At 40.0% G+C, this 23135-nt stretch overlaps 1 protein-coding gene across 1 annotated transcript in view; it reads right to left on the reverse strand.

Annotated features, from left to right (window-relative positions):
* cdh13 (cadherin 13, H-cadherin (heart)) overlaps nt 1-23135 on the reverse strand; it is a 368162-nt gene that overhangs the window by 26505 nt on the left and 318522 nt on the right. The window contains exon 12 of the mRNA XM_088080115.1: nt 12073-12215. Within this exon, the coding sequence (XP_087936241.1) occupies nt 12073-12215 (143 nt within the window). The remainder of the gene's footprint in view (nt 1-12072; nt 12216-23135) is intronic.

The following is a 23135-nucleotide window of genomic DNA, read 5'->3' on the forward strand; positions in this document are numbered from 1 at the left end:
AAATCCATGATCTGTTTGCACTTGGTCTTTCCTCTTGGGGGAAAATGTGTTGTAGCAGAAAAGTTTTACTAGAGGAGGTGAAGGTAGGGAGCACAACAAATTTAAAGAGGAAAAAAAAGTACAGCCAGTTTCATTTTCATTTTTGGCAAAGTCATACATTTGATCAATTTTTCTAACTGTGAAATAAGTATGCCGAGTGCTCTGGTCACCAGTGAATTCACAGGATTTAAAAAAAGGCCAACTTGTAGAGTTTGTCACCAAGGACAAAGCTGAAACAAAACTATTCTTATCTGGCTACATTTCTTTTTTTCATTTGAAAAACCATTAAATATCAGGACAGCTTAGGTACAAACAGCCAGTGGATGATGTCCTTGGCTAAAAATATTCAGCATTTTTATTACTATGATTATTATTTTTCAGCCACACAAAAGTCGACGATGAAGGAAATGAAATAACAACATGCAGGGACTCAGGGAAGCCAGGAGCTCGCAAATGAGGAATGGCTCATTGGAAAATGTCACAATACATCATGCTGCAGCTAAACAGTCAGGAAGACTAATTCACAGGTGGACCACAGCAAGGTATTAGAGGAGAAAAGATAAATGAATGTAAAATATAAAATGAGAAAAGGAGGAGAGCAGGAAGAAAGGAGCTTTGAAGGTTAGTGATTTTGAAAATTATATGATTATATGACTGTCTGCCATGCCAGCAAAATGAAGTGAAATCTAGTTAAATCTATTTCCCATCACTTTAAAGTGTCTTCTGACGAAACTGGAAATGCCTTACTGTTCATCACAACCTGCACATACAGTAGCAGCACCATGATAAGCCATTCCATTTCTCTTCATTTACTTGTAACAGTTTCCATGAGTCGATTCTTATTAAAACTGTTTCACGTCTCCATTCAAACACATCCAGAATTGGTACACATTATGTTAAGGTATCAGACTGGGATACTTTTCCCTTTGCTATATACATCAAATAGAAATGTATTGTGTTTTGTTCAGTTGGAGAAATGTGTTTCAGCTAGTGTAGATTAGCATTAAACGACTGAAAGAGGAATCGAAGCACACACAAAACTAGATAAAGTAAAAATCAAACACAAGAGCCCAGGAAACAGAACAAAACATTAACCACTTATGTCATATGGAGTTATATGTATTTTATATCAGACAGAAGTCACATGTTTGAATAAAATTTTGGTTTTTATTAATCATTTGGTCGTGTGTGTGTGTGCGTGTGTGTGTAGGTTTGTGTGTGTGTTTTGAAGTTATTAGGAAATGCATTCATCTTCTTTACTATATACAGTAGTATCTTTATTTCACATACAGGGTCTGATAGCAGGAAAAATGTATCTGCTCTGTGCAACACACCATGGCTCTGTCAAAAATAGATGAAGCATGTACTGTGTCTCTGGGACACATTTACTGTGATAATTTTGTACCACACCCATAATCACTGTGTGGCCGTTTGACCACCTGGCGGAGATTTTGCTTTTACTACTTTGAAGGGTTAAAAAAATACTATCTTTAAAAAACAATTTCAATGCTTTAAGTTCTACAGATGCTATTTCCTATAGCTGAAAGTTCAAAAAGCTTTGATTTGACAGATTTGCTCTTAAGAATTGTATTTCTTTGTAATTTTCTCCTTGAAAGCCAAATAAGGATGGGAAAGCAAATTATTTGAAAAATTGTATTTGGTGAATTTTAGCCAAACAGTAATCTCCGGGTCTGAAAAGAGAGGCCAATGTGTAAGTGCCTTAAACCTTATGGTCTTAAGCGCTAGTTTCAAGTCTTCATCAATACAGCATGATGTTCATTTATACAGAGTAAAGTAGATGATAAAGCAGGATATGCTGAAGGATGTAGCTACCTTTTGATTGACAAGTCACTACCATGGCAGTGTCCCTGGGCTTTCAGTCAGATCTGTCCAAATGTCCAAACTTCTGTCTCTAAAAAGCTAATACGGTGATGGCCAAAATTCCAAACTCTGGCTTTAAATGGTAGTCCACAAACCAAAGAGTGATGTCACTGTGGCTACATCCACTTCTTTTATGATATGCTTTTAGGACAACATTAATTTGAAGTGAAATAAAACAACTTTTACAAAAAAAACATTACAAAGCCCTTGGGGCTGACATGACATAAGAGTGAGTGAATCTTGTTCAGAGATTGGTAAAACTTTCTAAGATTTTGTTTCCTCTTTCATATGGATAACCAACTCTAGATTGCAGTAAAAAGTTACGAAGTGCCTAAGGATAAAAAAAATCCTGATATGTAATGGATTGTGAATGTATTTAAATGGTTATGTCAGTATTTAAAACCTAACAAGAGTCACGAGTGCCACCTTCCTCTAGTCAGTTCATTCCATGGAAAGAGCAGCTGCTTCTACTATTCTGTTCACTCGCTGTGATGCTGAAAGATACGGTATCCTATCTGGTTTTGTATTTTCCTCTCCTTCCATCTTGCTGCTATTTAAGTCCCAGACCTTGTTAAAACTCCCTTCAGATAACCCACTTCATTCTGTCCCATCACTCATAGGTTTCCTAAGGGCTTCAGCAAACACTATCACATGACACCCTGCTAATCTGATTGGCTGATCAGAACTGTAAATGAAACCAGCCAAAGCCAATTACAATAGGCACAAGTCATTAAGAGAGATGACTTCGGGGAGAAGGACGGTGATGGGGACAGGTGCATCGCTGCTAGTCTGGCAAATTACTTTCAGAATAGAGTTTGGGTTATCAGTTCCTGGCTATTATACCAAATGACTGGAGAAGGAGAGTATGGATACCGCTTGAAGTAGGCTTATACTGCAAGCTCTTTTTGGACTAATTAAACACCAAAATTGCCTTCTATGACAGATTGCTTGTTTTGGTCTGCTCCCAGGATTTTTCCTGTGATAAGGTGTCGAGCAAAATATATTAAAAAAGTGTCCACACATTCATGTGAAACAACTTTAATTAGTAAGTTTGTTAAACTGCCACTATTCACAGCATTTAAGCCAACTTTAATCGCCTACTTGGCAAAACTGAAATTATAACGGCCTCCTTTTAAAAATTTTATTCATTGTATCAAACAGACATCAATAAACCAAAATTTTTTACACATGCAACAGGCACCAGTCTCCCCCCTTTCTTTCTTTCTTTTTTATTTATTTATTTTTTTTTACAGCAGACCTTTGAAAATGTCACACTGGAAAAAAGCGCAAGTGTGAAAACCATTTAGTTGTGAATTCTATGTAGCTGCTTTTCTGTATTAATGCATACTCGCCCACTGTCTTACTTTGATGGTTTAGTGGGACTATTGAAGCCGTTGTAATGTGACTGAGACTTATTGTACCTTCCCTACTATCAAAAGTGATGCTGGATATATCATATTTCCCTCAATTGCATACTTTTGTCTAGTGCTTGGATCTACCCATTTTGAATGTTATCAAATGGGCATTATCAGTTGTTATCACTATCATTATAATGCTTTAGACTCAGCAAATACAACATTGTAAAACTGTCATGCTTTGGTTAGGTTTCAGTTTCACTTTTGGGAGGCTTAGGTGTCAAAATTACTCGGTTAGGTATAGAAAAAGATCATGGTTTGGTTTAGAATCGGTATGTGTCTTATGTAACATTACATAAGTTAAGTTTGTTACATCAACTTTGACTCTTGCTTTTAAACAGGGCATGAACAGGGGTATAGGTGATAGTTCTGATTTTGTTTTACCCGTTCATCCACCCCAGCCTCCTCCCTGTGTGAACTTTGTTGCTCTTCATACTACATCACCCGACTTCCTGTTTCATTCCCATCATACTTACTACTGTCACCAGAGGCCACTGCCCAGAAGGTAAAGTGGGGCCATACTACCTCATATTTATACTCCAAATGACAACTGATAATGACTATTTAATGGGCTGATAACTTGGATCTTAATCCCTTCCAATAGACCACTGTTGAAAGTGGCGAACCAAACAACTGACAGACCTATATCATACCATTGCTTTCTATGGCATCTGGGGTGTTTGTTGAAGTCCACAGCTGTGCGAATAACTTACTAATTTGCATACTGGGCTCTGATTATACTGTGGGCAGAATCAGATAACGGGTAAGCTTATTAATACTAGGTGTAAATGCAAAGGCCTGTGGATTGGCTTTCATTATCGAGATAACAGATACAGATCACATGATAATACCAAGGGTAAATGGGGCCTTTGGATCTTGCTTTGTCTGCCTGTGTGGATACATCTCCGGAACATCTCCCAGGTTTACTTTGAACAAGTAAACTTGGTTTAATTGAACAAGCATGCCTCTGAGTCAGGCTCTTAAGTAAATTCAGCAGAGCTTTAACTAGCTTCAACCCAAGCAGAGGTCTGATCAGCCAAAGTAATTCAAAACACCTGTGCTTGGCCTTTAATATTTCACATAAAAGTTTCTGAATTATCTGTCTACAAAACAAAATTTTGGATAAAACTTTGGATAATCTTTATACCACGGGGGCAACCCAGACCTCAAAGTATCAAAGAACTACAAAATCAAGGAAACTTTACACAAGTTACTATACTTATGTACTATTCATGTGGGGATATGCAGGGTGCTTTGGTGAATGCAAATGCACAGGAGGAAGGAAATATCACAGGGCAGAGCTGCTCTGTGCCAGCTCCAATGTGAAAGGTGTTAATTGAGGTGGCCTTTACAGCAACTAGGAAACTGTGAGGCTGTGTAATTAAAACACGCTCCAAGCCCTGAACACCACACTGCCACTATAAAGCCTAGATAGATAAACACACACACACACTGACATACACAGATGGTGCCTTTAACTCTTCATCAGGAACTAAGCCTCTGACAGATTTCCTATGTTGGTCTAATGACATACATCTAGATAAACTGAAAGAAAATCTCCATCAGCCGTGTTTGCCTCATTCCATCATCTGACTTCAGCTTTCATTATCTCTCCCCCTCCATCTCCACTACCCACTCATCTCATTTCATTTAGATGCCTGTCATTAAAACTACAGCCGAAGCTGTTCATATCTCCACAGAGGAAGCCCTCGTGGAAAATCCTGAAAGCGAGGAGGTGGGGGGCAGTTTTTTAAATTTTAATCATATTGAATATACTCACTTTCGACATAACTAGCAGTTTTAGTATTTTACAAAATAAATATCCTGGTATCACTGCACTCAGACAGAGGCTCTCTCCCTGAGTGGGCAGAGGCGTGTTTGTTTTAACGTGCCAGGCTTAGCGATAACTTCTGATCTGCGGATGAATCAGTATTCCAAGGACACACGAGAGGCAGGCCCTGATAACAGCCAACAACAGAGAGAGACGTTTCTTGCCTGGCAAAGCTCAACAAAGGTATTCTTTAATCACAGACGTTTACGCGAGCCTGTTCACAAGGTGCCGACTTCCCCGGGAGTTTCCGCTACCAGTGGAAACATGAAAGACAGAGGCAGTCAGAGAGGGACAGGAAGAGGGAGACAGAGGTTGGGGAGGTGGTACTAAAGCGCTAAAGTGAAAAAGACACAGTGTGTATTTGGGGTTAATGAGGCAGTGTGGCAAGACGGGAGGCAACAGAAGGCAGGACAGCGTCGAGCTGTGATCCTCTGTGCTTTCCAGAGCATATCCCATTACATTGCCATTATCCTGGGTCAAGACGCCTTGATTCCCCACCCTCACGCTGGTATCACTCCTGCCTACTGCTACACAGGGTCACCATTGATTGGCTGGGCAAGAACACATGTCAGTAAGGAGGTTAACCTTCTTGACTATGTGGCTGTCTCCATAAAGGGACTGACAAGAGATGATATACAGTATATACACAGAGTGACCTTAAGACAAGAGAAAGGTGAGTAAACACATCCAGAATTCATATAATCCTGTTTGGTCAAATGTTGTCTAGCAAAGCCTTTGATCTCACTAAAAAAGGTGTCTTTGTCCCGGCATTTTTTAAAAATGTCCACCTTTCACTATTCTCCCTACCATGTCTCCCGAGCTTGATCATTTTCTTCCAAGTTTTGCTTTTTGTCTCTATGACACCGAGCCTCCCACTACCATTCTATTAACAGAGTTGGCCCTTTAGCTTGTGCTCTCTTGCCTCCAGTATAATGGATTCTATGGGAAGTTATAGAGGGCCGTCATGGCTCATTTCAAGCTTTTACTACTGTATGTCTCTATCTGCTAACAGCGTCTCCAAGAAGTTGGAGAACTAAAGACTAAGTAATCTGTAAACACTGACAGTTATCTTAACAGATGTAAAAGACCACTATTCTATTCTTGGCCTGAGGATTTCAGAGCACTGGGCTGACACACCGGCTAATCATGCTTTATTATCTCCCCGCTGTAGTTTGAGGCAGCCTGATCACAGCTGGCTAAAGCCACAACATGAGTCTATCTACCTGCATTTAGCCTGCCAGGCTGCCTCACTGTGTGCTTCTGACATGACAGACACTTAGCAAAGCAACCATTGTAACTAGGCTGGCATAAAACGGGGAAATTACTCAGCCCATTACAGCAATGAGCAGCACACTGGTTCCCAGCACTTAGTATGGCAATGAGGCAGCACGGTGGCAGACATCCCACACAAAGATGGACAAGTGTAGAGGCACACAGGTATGCCTGCACACACACACACATAAGGGGTATCTCTGCTACTGACAGCTGGCTACCACTGTCAGTCTTTTCCCTCTTTTTTGAGAGAAGAGATGATGAACCTATTATGTGGACCTGTCACAGAGAGATAGACAGATACACACAGGCTGCACACACACACACACACACACACACACACACACACACACACACACACACACACACACACAGTCCTATTTAATTTTACATCCATCTGAGCACCAAAGAGGTTTTTTTTTTGTGACCCATTAGAATTCAACATCCTGTCTCTCCTTTTGCTTCCTGCTTTTGATTTAAACCGGAGGGGATGTGATCTGACTGTGATGAATGCTGAGACTTATCACACTGCTCAGTCTGGATGTGTGTATGTGTGTGTAATACTTAATACTGCTGTAATTAACAAAGCTCTGTTTGACTGTTTCGAGGTTGTCTCACTGTTATACAGACAGACACACACACACACCCTTAACTCTAAATGGGGTCTCTCCTTTGTATGGCCACATGTTCAAAACAAAGAGCTCAGCTCCTTTGTGTATAACTTAAGAGATTTTAATAGGAGGTTTGGTGGCAGCAGACACCGGAGACTGCATATGTGTGTATGTGTGCGTGTGCCAACGTGTTCCAGACGACAGGGGCTTTGATAATGTATTCATGCCTCCCAATGACAAATGGCTCCCACCAGGAGGCGGCTTAACATTTAAATGAGGAGCAGGAGAAAACACTGAGCACAACACACAGCAGCGAGTGGATACGCAGGGGCAGGCTAAAAAGGCGCTACATGTAACAGGACAAAGATATTAAAAGCCACAATGAACACACGACCTCAAATCACCCTCACACACACACACACGTGTGCGCACACATGCACACACACACACGCACACACACACACACACACATGCATACATGTACACAGATGCGCTGACATAGTACCTAAAAAAAAACTAATGTGAAGGAAGGAGAAGGGGGTAAGATGTGGGAACAGCTGGTGTCCCGACGGGGAATCAGAGAGCAGAAGAGAATTTGTTGGCGTGCAAAACCAGCAGCTACTGATGAGAGTTTATCTAAACAGCCCGTCAAGCCCTCTGCTCAGGTTGGAACAATATCTCCTCAAACAATATCGCGCCGCTCCGCCAGCCTGCCAGGTGCCTTTGCCCAGGCAAAACTGGGTTGTGGCTTTTCAGTCATTAACTCAGAAACACATGATGGAAGGAGGGAGACAATGTGCACAAATACAGATGTGGGGATGAAGGTGAGCACCAGTGCGTGCAAATAAACAAATTAATTTACACTAGAGCGTGCACGTGCATGTACGTGCCAGTGACAATCACATATTCAGTCAAGTGTACAACTTCACACATCATGGTGTGACAAATGGCTCTATCTACCTGTCTTGCAAGGGCAGTTGATTGCTATAGCAACAGAGTGTTACTTCCAGACCACAGACTTATTTCTGCAAACTCTCCAGCTGAGATGACCCCTGACCCTATATTAACATTATCATTACTTCAATACCTTGTTAAACCTCCACATCCTGTGTTCGTCTTTTCTCTTTATCCTCTTTCTGTCCAGCATCGTAACCTCTCTCTCTTAATCCTGACTTCCTTCCGTATAGCGTGATCGCTCCATCTTTCACCATCTGTTGCCGCCTGGAGGCCTGCTCCAGCTGACCTGCCTTCATGCTGTTAACCAGGAGCTACAGTCAATCTGTTTCTAGCCATGCAAAACATTTACTAAGAGTATACTTCCCATTTCAAGCTTGTACAAAAGGTCAAATCTGGTTAAACTGGCCATAGGTTGGCACAGGACAAAAGAGAAAATACTTTTTTTTTGAGAAAAACTCTCAATCCTTCAATTACACACAACCAGACTTAAGGCTATTGGCAACAAATTTAATTTTTGAGAAATATGCAGCAGGTAAAAGTCTAATACCACGGTCAATACACAGAAGATATTTAGTATCAAGTGTAATTAAATATAACACGAAAAACTGATGATGTTATGTTGTTGAAGATCTAATAATATATCTAATAATCTACTTTATTTTGTTCAATTGATTTTTCTCTTGCTGAAGGATGTGTTTTCCCAATTATGTTTTGGCAAACATGTTCTTCCTTTATGACACAAGTCTATTTCTCCTCACCCTCCTCGTCTTCAGTACAGAGTAGATAAGTATTCATCTGAGGTCTCCACATAAAAATAAAGATGAAGATGTAAGGGGTCAATCGATATCCTGTTGGTAGTCAATATAGGTGGGTTGTCATACAATCATTGTACAGATCGCTGTGGGGAAAGAGCAAATTTGTCCTGTCAATGACAAATTGTGCAGCAAAAGAGGCGAGGCAGGGGTTGAGCAGATATTTGTATTCTGTTCACATTTCAGCACATGTACATAGATTGCACACAAGCACACATCAATTCAGTAGGTTGTTAAAGGTCTAGGTGGAGGAATTTTTATGGTTTTCCTTGCTTATATCTGTGTAGGTAGAATAATGACTCAGGAGCAACACTGAGTTTGCAGTTTGAGTTTTATGGTTTGGCTCAAGGGATGTCAATGTCGGTTGTTTGGTCCAACCAACACTGCCATCCCATGCTGACATGCCAACAATAGTTAAGTCTGGATTACCATAAGATTTGTACAGATGTGCATGGTACCAAGAAGATGGATCCTATTTGGTTTCGAGGCTCCCTAACTTGTCATCTATCACCACCAGTTTTTCATTTATCCACTGTAATAGCTCAACACCTACTACATATATTAGTACAAATTTTGGTTCAGACATTCACAGTATAAAAATAATAGACCTAGCCACCTTGATGTCACCCATTGGCTGAAAGTTCGAGTTTGGCATTTTGGCCTTCGCTACTAAATTTTGGAGCCAAAATTGATCTTATATGGATTAGAGGGTGGAGCTATGCAAGAGCGAGGGGTGGATGTCTCTGAGAGCCAGAGGACACTATCTGCAGACAGCCTGTTTCTCAAAGCGGCCTGCCTGTAAAGAGGTGAGTTATATATATATGCACATCCTGTACAGTTGTCCTCCAGGGGCAAATTAGCTATAGAGACCAAATCATTTTTTTTTGCAACATAAACATGTTTATTTTGGAGTAAAGTTGGGCATTTTAACATGAGGATATATGGGGATTGACTGGCTTTTGTAGCCAGCCTCAAGTTGTCATTGGCGGAATTTTTAGTTTTTGGCATTTCGGCTTGGCATTTTTGGCTTCATTGCCACCTGTTCCCCGGACCATGCATGCATTGTTGATCCCCTGACATATCCGCTAAAGCCACCACAAGGTTGACATATGTGGTTTTGAGTAAAATGTCTTTGTCTTGTACTGAGAGGACTGCCATGAAATTAGGTACAGACATTCATGACCCTCCAAGGATGAAATGTAATAGTGTTGGTGGTCTTTAATCAGTTTACAACCTGCAAAACTAATGACATTCCTGTCAGCCTCAGATGAACTTTGTATTTGTTGTCAGTATGCTAAGACACTGAACTCATATAGTGAACATAGCAAACATTAGCTCTGCCTAACATTAGCATGCTAGCATTATTGTGAGCATGTTTTCATGCTAATGTTAGCAATTAGCTCAAAAAACTGCTGCGCCTATGTAAGTATAGCACCGCAGAGCTATTCTTAGTCTTGTTCTGACACTATGATACCTAGATTTAAGGTACTGATACCAAAACAATACGTTTTTTTAAGACCTTACTTTCTGAGGAATAAAAACAAGTTTGTTTGACAGAACCCATTTCTTTTCTTTAGCAAAAGAAGCCCACCTCTCTCTGACTGAAATAGATGATTGATAGATGATTGATACAGTGTTTGTCTGCAGGGTAACATGAGGCTACAGCTGGCAACTGGTTAAATTAGATTAGCACTGGACCACAATGTGTCATTTTAAAACTGTCAACTTAAAATAAACAATAGCCTCATCTCATTAATGTATTTAATAGTGCTTTGAAATTTTGAAACTTCAGATCAGGTTTGCTATTTTACCTGATTTCCCACCTTTGTGCTAAGCTAAGCTAATGGTATAAATGTTTACCATCCAGCTATGAGTGTGATATCAATCTGCTTATCCAACTCTCTGCAAAAAAACAAGTAAGCACATTTCCCAAAATGTTAAACTATTAAGGAGATACAAAGTGGTGTCTTGAAACCTTCACAAAAAATATGAAGCGGCAGGCTACAATTTCTTCTTACCCTGTATCCTCCTCAAGGTCCAAAACTAATCTTACTCCCTGCCTTGCCCACTTATAATCTTCACCGTTTCTCTTCTTCTCCAGCCATTCCATACCCACTGCCCTGGCTTTATATCTTTTTTTCCTGTTATCTTCTCTTGTGTCCCCTACCTTTCTCTTCTTCCTCTGACCCTTACACCCCCCCCCACCTTTTCCTCCTGCCCCATCATTACTCCTCTTTCAACGCTCATCTTTCTGAGGCTGGCGAATTCCCCAGCACAACAGTGCTATTCTGCTACCTACTAATAGAATTTCTCAGTTCTTCTAATGGATCTGTCAGAATCTCCCTGAGCACAGGAGACCAGATAGATTGATAGGCAGAGGGAGAGAGACAGTGAAAGAGAGGGACAAAGAGACAGTGAGACATAGAAAGAGTAGAAGCAAAGAGAAAAAGGAGCGACACGCCAGGGCTCTCGACACCTTCATCTGTGCCTCGGAGTCTCAGAGCAGCAGCTCCACTGACATTGCCAACCAGCAACCATATGGTCTGTTAGAAGCAGCGCCACTTAAGGCCATCCCATTGTCACCACGGGATAATGACAGTTTCACTGTATCCAGGTGAAACTTACCAGCAGGGTGAGTCCTTTCCAAAAGTTACCTGTGTTTATATTCAGAAGCAGGCTTTGTATCTACTATTTCATGTTTGTTTCAATCATTCTGCACCGATGCACATCATCATGAATTCTTGTATACTGTAAGTGAGAGTAAATCTATTGCTTCTTTGGTCTGCTACCACTTTATAAAGTAAAGTCTTTATCACAAGAATACCCTTTATCAAGTGAAACTATACTAAATTGAACTTTGTAAATTTAATTGACATGTTTGGTACTGTGGTTATGCTTTTCATGAAACTGTTAAAAAGACTTTGACACTGCTTTTCTTTGATTTTGTATGAACGTTTCTGTATGTTGTGCTTTCTATCCACTGGGGTTAAGGCCATCCCTGCTTCTTAATTGATTTGTTCAAAACAAACCTTTGTAACTTTTGTGCGTCAAATGCTTTCCTGGGAAATATCTACCAAAAAAACAATTTAGGACAGTAATTTTGAAGTCTTTTTATGTCCTAGCTGCCAATTACTGCTGCAATATATCAGCGGGAAGGTACCAAAATGGATATTTATCTGAATGTTTTACAAATACACCACATACTGTTGATGTTAATCATCCTCTGGCATTTTCAAACAGTGTCTGCGACTCACCATTATCTGTGGCGATGAAGACCGCTGTGTATTTATTATCATGGACAAACGGAGACTCACGGTCCAGTGGGGCTGACGTGTTGACAATTCCTTTGACTGGGTTCACACTCAGCCAGCCTGCTGGGTCTCGCAGAACAGCATACCTGGAAGAAAATAAATAAAAATAAGTATGAAGTTATGACCATATAAGCTCCAGAACATCACCTATACACTCTATCTTGCAGAAAATGTATCCCTAGTTAGTTTTGCTCCTGTTTATTTAGATTCCATGCATCAGCAGACAGACAGCTCCGTCGACACAACAACAGACAACACAGATATTTAAATACTCCATATTTGGCTACATCCTGTCTATAGCCATAAGTTAATATGACAAGATTGTACATCTTAAGACACATGGCATGTGAAATCTGGTTGAAATAAGTGTATATACATGTAATTTCTCTTTAAAATGTATCTTAAAATATGGATACATCACAAATAATGATTTTGTCTTGCTAGGTTTGACTCATGAGAAGGGGACGAAAGTAGAGACAACTCGAAAACATAATGCCTCCAGACACAGCGCCGCCAGTGTGTAGGCATGTGAATACAAGACTGACTGTTTTTTTTCATTTTCACATTAACTGGAGGACATCAACCATATTGCACATTATTTACCTTTTCCATATGCTCTCACATAGAAGAACAGCTCTGCAAGTTACCTTGGACACAACAATACCACAAATGATTACAATGGACAAGGTAAAACCCCTTCAGGTACAGCAAGTGTATGAACAAGTAGTTTTCAGCTTTGTTGTGTGATGGATTCTACAGTGCACCTCTATGGGTATGTGTGGGTGTCCCAAATTCAAGAACTAAAATATCTTTTTTTAAAAACATTCTGAAGTAAACAAAAAAAACAAAACAAACAAAAAAAGGATTTCATATTTGGTGCTCTTTAATATGCTGTTTCAGTTGACGCTATGTCACAGAAGCACATAATGTTATGGCCAAATATTTCAATATTTGTCAAACAGCTTATCCAAGATTTGTTCAGTGAAAGAAAACACACACACACACACACACACACACACACACACACACACACACACACACACACACACACACACACACACCAATTAAACTTCAGGAGGAGATGTCAAAAATGTTTTATTTGTTTTTTAATTCTAAATGGCTGAAATGTTTCTGGTAGGACCTCAGTATGTTTTGTGACATTTTGTCAAGCATATTGGGCTGCATGTGTGTGTCCAATTTTAAGTCAATCTGACTTACAGTGTGAAGGGTGTGACCTTTCAAAATTTAATTTTCGGGTTGTAATTATAGCGCTACCATCAGGGTGACTGGCACTATATTACTTGAGCAGCATTTGCACACAACTTCCAATCATTGGTGAAAGTTTCATGGGTCTACAATGTAACAGCTCACGGGAATTCGGAAAAACATTTTTTCAGCTTTAACTCCTAATAAAGGTGCTGAGCGAACAAGAAAAAGTGTGAAAATTGGCCCAGAGTGATTTTCTGTGCGTAGGCTCCTGTTTATTTAGATTCCATGCATCAGCAGACAGACAGCTCCGTCGACACAACAACAGACAACACAGATATTTAAATACTCCATATTTGGCTACATCCTGTCTATAGCCATAAGTTAATATGACAAGATTGTACATCTTAAGACACATGGCATGTGAAATCTGGTTGAAATAAGTGTATATACATGTAATTTCTCTTTAAAATGTATCTTAAAATATGGATACATCACAAATAATGATTTTGTCTTGCTAGGTTTGACTCATGAGAAGGGGACGAAAGTAGAGACAACTCGAAAACATAATGCCTCCAGACACAGCGCCGCCAGTGTGTAGGCATGTGAATACAAGACTGACTGTTTTTTTCATTTTCACATTAACTGGAGGACATCAACCATATTGCACATTATTTACCTTTTCCATATGCTCTCACATAGAAGAACAGCTCTGCAAGTTACCTTGGACACAACAATACCACAAATGATTACAATGGACAAGGTAAAACCCCTTCAGGTACAGCAAGTGTATGAACAAGTAGTTTTCAGCTTTGTTGTGTGATGGATTCTACAGTGCACCTCTATGGGTGTGTGTGGGTGTCCCAAATTCAAGAACTAAAATATCTTTTTTTAAAAACATTCTGAAGTAAACAAAAAAAACAAAAAAAAAAAAGGATTTCATATTTGGTGCTCTTTAATATGCTGTTTCAGTTGACGCTATGTCACAGAAGCACATAATGTTATGGCCAAATATTTCAATATTTGTCAAACAGCTTATCCAAGATTTGTTCAGTGAAAGAAAACACACACACACACACACACACACACACACACACACACACACACACACACACACACACCAATTAAACTTCAGGAGGAGATGTCAAAAATGTTTTATTTGTTTTTTAATTCTAAATGGCTGAAATGTTTCTGGTAGGACCTCAGTATGTTTTGTGACATTTTGTCAAGCATATTGGGCTGCATGTGTGTGTCCAATTTTAAGTCAATCTGACTTACAGTGTGAAGGGTGTGACCTTTCAAAATTTAATTTTCGGGTTGTAATTATAGCGCTACCATCAGGGTGACTGGCACTATATTACTTGAGCAGCATTTGCACACAACTTCCAATCATTGGTGAAAGTTTCATGGGTCTACAATGTAACAGCTCACGGGAATTGAAAAAACATTTTTCAGCTTTAACTCCTAATAAAGGTGCTGAGCGAACAAGAAAAAGTGTGAAAATTGGCCCAGAGTGATTTTCTGTGCGTAGGCTCCTGTTTATTTAGATTCCATGCATCAGCAGACAGACAGCTCCGTCGACACAACAACAGACAACACAGATATTTAAATACTCCATATTTGGCTACATCCTGTCTATAGCCATAAGTTAATATGACAAGATTGTACATCTTAAGACACATGGCATGTGAAATCTGGTTGAAATAAGTGTATATACATGTAATTTCTCTTTAAAATGTATCTTAAAATATGGATACATCACAAATAATGATTTTGTCTTGCTAGGTTTGACTCATGAGAAGGGGACGAAAGTAGAGACAACTCGAAAACATAATGCCTCCAGACACAGCGCCGCCAGTGTGTAGGCATGTGAATACAAGACTGACTGTTTTTTCATTTTCACATTAACTGGAGGACATCAACCATATTGCACATTATTTACCTTTTCCATATGCTCTCACATAGAAGAACAGCTCTGCAAGTTACCTTGGACACAACAATACCACAAATGATTACAATGGACAAGGTAAAACCCCTTCAGGTACAGCAAGTGTATGAACAAGTAGTTTTCAGCTTTGTTGTGTGATGGATTCTACAGTGCACCTCTATGGGTGTGTGTGGGTGTCCCAAATTCAAGAACTAAAATATCTTTTTTAAAAACATTCTGAAGTAAACAAAAAAAACAAAACAAAAAAAAAAAGGATTTCATATTTGGTGCTCTTTAATATGCTGTTTCAGTTGACGCTATGTCACAGAAGCACATAATGTTATGGCCAAATATTTCAATATTTGTCAAACAGCTTATCCAAGATTTGTTCAGTGAAAGAAAACACACACACACACACACACACACACACACACACACACACACACACACACACACACACACACACACACCAATTAAACTTCAGGAGGAGATGTCAAAAATGTTTTATTTGTTTTTTAATTCTAAATGGCTGAAATGTTTCTGGTAGGACCTCAGTATGTTTTGTGACATTTTTGTCAAGCATATTGGGCTGCATGTGTGTGTCCAATTTTAAGTCAATCTGACTTAAAGTGTGAAGGGTGTGACCTTTCAAAATTTAATTTTCGGGTTGTAATTATAGCGCTACCATCAGGGTGACTGGCACTATATTACTTGAGCAGCATTTGCACACAACTTCCAATCATTGGTGAAAGTTTCATGGGTCTACAATGTAACAGCTCACGGGAATTCGGAAAAACATTTTTTCAGCTTTAACTCCTAATAAAGGTGCTGAGCGAACAAGAAAAAGTGTGAAAATTGGCCCAGAGTGATTTTCTGTGCGTAGGCTCCTGTTTATTTAGATTCCATGCATCAGCAGACAGACAGCTCCGTCGACACAACAACAGACAACACAGATATTTAAATACTCCATATTTGGCTACATCCTGTCTATAGCCATAAGTTAATATGACAAGATTGTACATCTTAAGACACATGGCATGTGAAATCTGGTTGAAATAAGTGTATATACATGTAATTTCTCTTTAAAATGTATCTTAAAATATGGATACATCACAAATAATGATTTTGTCTTGCTAGGTTTGACTCATGAGAAGGGGACGAAAGTAGAGACAACTCGAAAACATAATGCCTCCAGACACAGCGCCGCCAGTGTGTAGGCATGTGAATACAAGACTGACTGTTTTTTTTCATTTTCACATTAACTGGAGGACATCAACCATATTGCACATTATTTACCTTTTCCATATGCTCTCACATAGAAGAACAGCTCTGCAAGTTACCTTGGACACAACAATACCACAAATGATTACAATGGACAAGGTAAAACCCCTTCAGGTACAGCAAGTGTATGAACAAGTAGTTTTCAGCTTTGTTGTGTGATGGATTCTACAGTGCACCTCTATGGGTGTGTGTGGGTGTCCCAAATTCAAGAACTAAAATATCTTTTTTTAAAAACATTCTGAAGTAAACAAAAAAAACAAAACAAAAAAAAAAAGGATTTCATATTTGGTGCTCTTTAATATGCTGTTTCAGTTGACGCTATGTCACAGAAGCACATAATGTTATGGCCAAATATTTCAATATTTGTCAAACAGCTTATCCAAGATTTGTTCAGTGAAAGAAAACACACACACACACACACACACACACACACACACACACACACACACACACACACCAATTAAACTTCAGGAGGAGATGTCAAAAATGTTTTATTTGTTTTTTAATTCTAAATGGCTGAAATGTTTCTGGTAGGACCTCAGTATGTTTTGTGACATTTTTGTCAAGCATATTGGGCTGCATGTGTGTGTCCAATTTTAAGTCAATCTGACTTACAGTGTGAAGGGTGTGACCTTTCAAAAATTTAATTTTCGGGTTGTAATTATAGCGCTACCATCAGGGTGACTGGCACTATATTACTTGAGCAGCATTTGCACACAACTTCCAATCATTGGTGAAAGTTTCATGGGTCTACAATGTAACAGCTCACGGAATTGAAAAACATTTTTTCAGCTTTAACTCCTAATAAAGGTGCTGAGCGAACAAGAAAAAGTGTGAAAATTGGCCCAGAGTGATTTTCTGTGCGTAGGCTCCTGTTTATTTAGATTCCATGCATCAGCAGACAGACAGCTCCGTCGACACAACAACAGACAACACAGATATTTAAATACTCCATATTTGGCTACATCCTGTCTATAGCCATAAGTTAATATGACAAGATTGTACATCTTAAGACACATGGCATGTGAAATCTGGTTGAAATAAGTGTATATACATGTAATTTCTCTTTAAAATGTATCTTAAAATATGGATACATCACAAATAATGATTTTGTCTTGCTAGGTTTGACTCATGAGAAGGGGACGAAAGTAGAGACAACTCGAAAACATAATGCCTCCAGACACAGCGCCGCCAGTGTGTAGGCATGTGAATACAAGACTGACTGTTTTTTTTCATTTTCACATTAACTGGAGGACATCAACCATATTGCACATTATTTACCTTTTCCATATGCTCTCACATAGAAGAACAGCTCTGCAAGTTACCTTGGACACAACAATACCACAAATGATTACAATGGACAAGGTAAAACCCCTTCAGGTACAGCAAGTGTATGAACAAGTAGTTTTCAGCTTTGTTGTGTGATGGATTCTACAGTGCACCTCTATGGGTGTGTGTGGGTGTCCCAAATTCAAGAACTAAAATATCTTTTTTTAAAAACATTCTGAAGTAAACAAAAAAAACAAAACAAAAAAAAAAAGGATTTCATATTTGGTGCTCTTTAATATGCTGTTTCAGTTGACGCTATGTCACAGAAGCACATAATGTTATGGCCAAATATTTCAATATTTGTCAAACAGCTTATCCAAGATTTGTTCAGTGAAAGAAAACACACACACACACACACACACACACACACACACACACACACACACACACACACACACCAATTAAACTTCAGGAGGAGATGTCAAAAATGTTTTATTTGTTTTTTAATTCTAAATGGCTGAAATGTTTCTGGTAGGACCTCAGTATGTTTTGTGACATTTTTGTCAAGCATATTGGGCTGCATGTGTGTGTCCAATTTTAAGTCAATCTGACTTACAGTGTGAAGGGTGTGACCTTTCAAAAATTTAATTTTCGGGTTGTAATTATAGCGCTACCATCAGGGTGACTGGCACTATATTACTTGAGCAGCATTTGCACACAACTTCCAATCATTGGTGAAAGTTTCATGGGTCTACAATGTAACAGCTCACGGGAATTCGGAAAAACATTTTTTCAGCTTTAACTCCTAATAAAGGTGCTGAGCGAACAAGAAAAAGTGTGAAAATTGGCCCAGAGTGATTTTCTGTGCGTAGGCTCTGCTCCTGTGCGCGTGCATGTGTAGGTGACTGCAGCAGCAGCAGCTCCTGCAGGGCTGAGATTTGAAGATGATGGACGACCTCTCCAAAAATCTTGTGGGCGAACAGCCAAGCTGCCATCTCCTTGAAAATGAGCCGAAGAGCGGATCACGACCCTGCTAATGTGGCCACTCAGCTAGCCACTGATGGCTGGTAAATGGTGATTGGAATGGGCTTGCATCTGTGTTAATGTCACCAGTGATTGATTTAGGAGTTCTGGTGCACTAGTTTTTTAAAGCCTATGCAAGTAGAGATGTTCTCACAAATGTATATATATCTTTACACAAGGTCTTCTTTTGTGAAACATTATAGATGCACAAAAGGCAGCTTAAAGTTTCTCAAACACACACACAGACACACAAGACTACAGCCTTTCTTCACCACAAGGCCACTCTTTGCCAAAGTGCTCAGCAGTAGACAAATTGTCTTTGAAATGGAGCTCTTCAGCTAACAGAGCGCGACAAAGCCTTGGGAAATGGCTTCGCAATCAACCCCTTTCCCCTTTTGCTCTCACTCACACGCACTTTTCCTGCTGGTGATTACTGTTGTTAACCAACACATACGTATGTTCTACTGTAAAAAAAGAGGTACCGCTGCGAGTTAAATGCACTATTCTAATGACACATATATCTTTGCTCAGGCTGTCTTTCTAACACACACATACACAATTATGCAAACAGAAATAAGGCACCAACATGATTCATAAGGCTGAATCATCCAATAAAACAGAGCCAGGCTCACAGGTTATTAACCTCCATATTGCACATTCCTCCTATCACTGGCTTCACCATTACTGCTTCATCATGACCACATTGTGACAAAGACATATGCGCACACATGCATGACAGTATAAAGGTAAAGGTTTCATTTCAAATTGGGGGGCACTAGATGAAACACTAGCCTTGCCGGCTGTCCACCCAAAACTGTTGAGCATTAAATATGTAATTTCCTGCATTCTGGTGATTTTGTATGCTTGCTCTGCATCAATTATTTCATGTAAACATGTCTTTAATTTTGCCAAATGTGGGGCGGGCGGGGAGTTACACATGTAATATCTTGCTATATGCTATACTATATCATTTTATATCTTGTTGTTATATCTTGTTTGTTTTAAACTGTAAAATAAATAAATTAAAAATCAAAGTGTAAGACATGCTGTGGTTTACAAGGGGTTATTTACTGGACTATTTCTTTCAGCTATATACTACACTATTTCTGTCAAGACTTTCCATTTGAAGCCTACCTGACGTGCTCCCTACCAACTGCTCCCACCACCAGTAGGCTACAAGTAGTGCTTGGCATAGGTAATGTAGGTAGTCACCAAGGGCACCATCCCAAGGGGTGCGCCAAAATTGCACCCAGAAAAAAAGTTCAAGTGAGTCATCACAGTCTGAACAATGCATGATGCGTGAGTCAAGTGGACATCAGAAGACCTTTTCACACCCACCTATCAGCCACAAAGCCTTACATCGAGGAGTACACCTTGTTCCTCCTCTGCAACCATCTACCTGGTACCCACGTCATCAGCTACCACTACAACACTGAGAGGACTGTGTGTGGAGAAAAAGAACATGAAAAAATAACAAATCTGTGTTGAAATCGGCAGGAAGGCGTTTAACATTACTTCTAGCAACCCGGGTACTGGGGGAGGCTCGCCTAGGGCACCAAATGTGCTCGAACCACCAATGAGCACAAAATCCGTGCAACAAATATCTGAACCCTGCTGCAACAGGATGCTGTCGTGAACACATACAAGGCAAAACATAGCAATAATCCACTTCATTTATTGCTTTTATTCATTATACATGAAAATGTGATTCACATTATAATTACCAAGATGTAACCTTTATTCTTACTCAATCTTAACCTCAACCTAACACTTCATAGCTAGCTAAATACTGACTTCTTCAGGGCTTCCACTTCAGGATAAATAAATAAAGGGGGCTAATGGTGTAGGTTTGGTTGGTGATTCATGCAGCCAGTAGGAGGGTCACGTAGGGGCCCCAGCTGCAGCTATACCTACTCATTTCTTCCAAGCAAGATTATGGTGACACCAAGGCTGCTTCCAGTCTTTGTGCTAAGCTAAGCTAAGCAGTTGCTGACTGTAGCTGCATATTCTGCATACAGACATAAAAGTGTTATTACTCTTCTCATTTGACTTTGAGCAAGAAAGTTAATGGGTATATTTCCGAGAATGTCTGACTATTCTTTCATAACCAAAGTCATGTGGTATTCAAAAATGTTAGCACAAAGCGAAGATTGGATAGCTATTATTTTTTTCCTCAAAGTCAATACTGATACTGGCCTCCAAAACCCAGTTAGTGTTACGGTTAATCCATGCACCAATAACACCACCACCACCAACAACAATCACAACAAACAAAAATGTGCTGTGTTATACATTCTGACATTTTTATGGCCTGCAACATCTTTTCAAGTAAAGAAAAACTCTCCCCGTGTTTACCAGGGTTCAAAGTCTGGAAATCAGCAGCCCCACCAGCATGTATTCATCCCCCAAATCTTTCCTTAAATGTTCATCTTCATTCCGCACAAACTCACAGATTCAGTTTAAAGCGCAACCTGTCAGATGTTTCGTAGCTGGCAGCCAAATACAATGGAGACATGCAGACTGCTGAGTAAAATATCACACTATTATTTTGCTTCCTACAGTAGAAGTTCTGAAGAGGTGTAATGCCTCTGTCTGCTTTAGTGCAGGCTCAAAGGTAACTGCTAAATGAGTCAGATCCACTGTTCCTCCTCCATGTGCAAACATGGGGACAGTCCATTAGAGCCCTTTAAAGGGCAAATTAGAAAGACATTAAAAAGCCATTAGGAATATTCATATCTGGGTATACGTGGTTATCTCCAAAACCAGCGAAGGCCCAAACAGATCAGTCAACAAATGAGACAGCGCACAAACACAATGATCACACATGTCCTCAATTTGCTTTAAATACACACACACACACACACACACACACACACACACACACACACAAAAATGCACACACAAAAGCAAGCAAAATGTAAAATGAACAACGTAGAACAAAAAAAGTATCCTGTGTATTTTGCTTGCACTGTGAAATAATTCTCAAGACAGCAAAGTGATTTGTCCAGATTTTTGCTTGAGTGGCAGAAAGTGCCATGTTATGAGGCACACACTGTGACCCCACTGTTAGAGCGAGCAGGCTGTTATATTGCTCTTTGCACTGGTCGGCAGAGCTACACCCTTAGGGACTACTCTGCACTGCCTTAGCTGGCAGCAGAGCCCGGTCAGGGGTTGTGTGTGCATGTTTGTAACAGTGTTCAGGTTTTGGTCCAGGATTGTCCTTACGAGGACAAAGAGGAGTCAGGCCACGGCTGGAAGGGGTCTAGTTCATCTGCCTGATGTCAGGTGTCTCATTTGAGGGGATCAAGGGGCAAAGATGTAATAATACCAACATACAAGGGTCAACTCTTCTACATAAGCCTCTGAGAAGCCATCATTCAAACAAAAGGGTTTTTTAAAATGTTGAGTCATATTGAAATCATCCACTTAAAAAGCTGGGGGTAAGCAGAAATCTGGGAAACGGGCAAAACACCTGCTGGAATTTGAAAATATATCCTCCTGCAGCTCTCCACTCTCTGTCCTACTGGACACAAACATGCAAATGAGACAAGCCTTAGCTAGCCACCCTATGGTCCCTCTGCCTCGCTGTGGACTGCCTCCCTGGGAGGAGAGCTGGCAACAGCCTGGGAGATGGACCTTCCTTCGGTCGTTGGCTGTAGTGGCTCACATTTGGCAAGCGCTGGGTTTCACAGTGGGCTGGTGGCCAGTGATAGCAACTGTTCTAACCAGCGACAGCAACAGAAAGTTTGCTGACCCAGGGGGGTGTTGGGGCTGTCTGATTCCCTGGAGATTGGGTTTGCGCTGTCAGAATTTGGGTCTGTCTCTGGAGCTGGTGTCATGTCTCTCCTCTCAACAAGCTGGTCTATAGTCTTGGTGAGTGAAGTGAGGGACATACCGTGATTCAATGCTTAGCTAACATTAGCTGCCGTGAACTTGAAGCCAGTGCAGTGAGCCTTTGGAACTTTTATCAGAAAGCTAACACATTAGCAACATTTTCCATCTCGCTTCACTGATATTGACACATTTTATTTTGTTATTTTCAGGCTCTCTGATGAGTTGGCTTTTTGATGAGTTTGTCTTTCGTTTTTTGGGTTGCTTTGCAGTGTAGGCAATACTTGCCAATGCTGGAATAGCAATAATTTCTGCAGGATTCTCTGCCATTGAATCAGGCTGTCACTGAAGAGGTGTACTGTAGAACAGGCAGTAGAAATGCCCACTCTCTGAAATGACCTGTGATTGACTGAAGTCTGACTGAAATTTTCTAAAGCCTGAAAATAGAGCAAAGTGGCGTTGGAGAGGA

This window comes from Plectropomus leopardus, chromosome 7 (genome assembly GCF_026936395.1).
Source record: "Plectropomus leopardus strain MGB_pleo_1.0 chromosome 7, ASM2693639v1, whole genome shotgun sequence".
Classification (NCBI taxonomy): Eukaryota; Metazoa; Chordata; class Actinopteri; order Perciformes; family Serranidae; genus Plectropomus; species Plectropomus leopardus.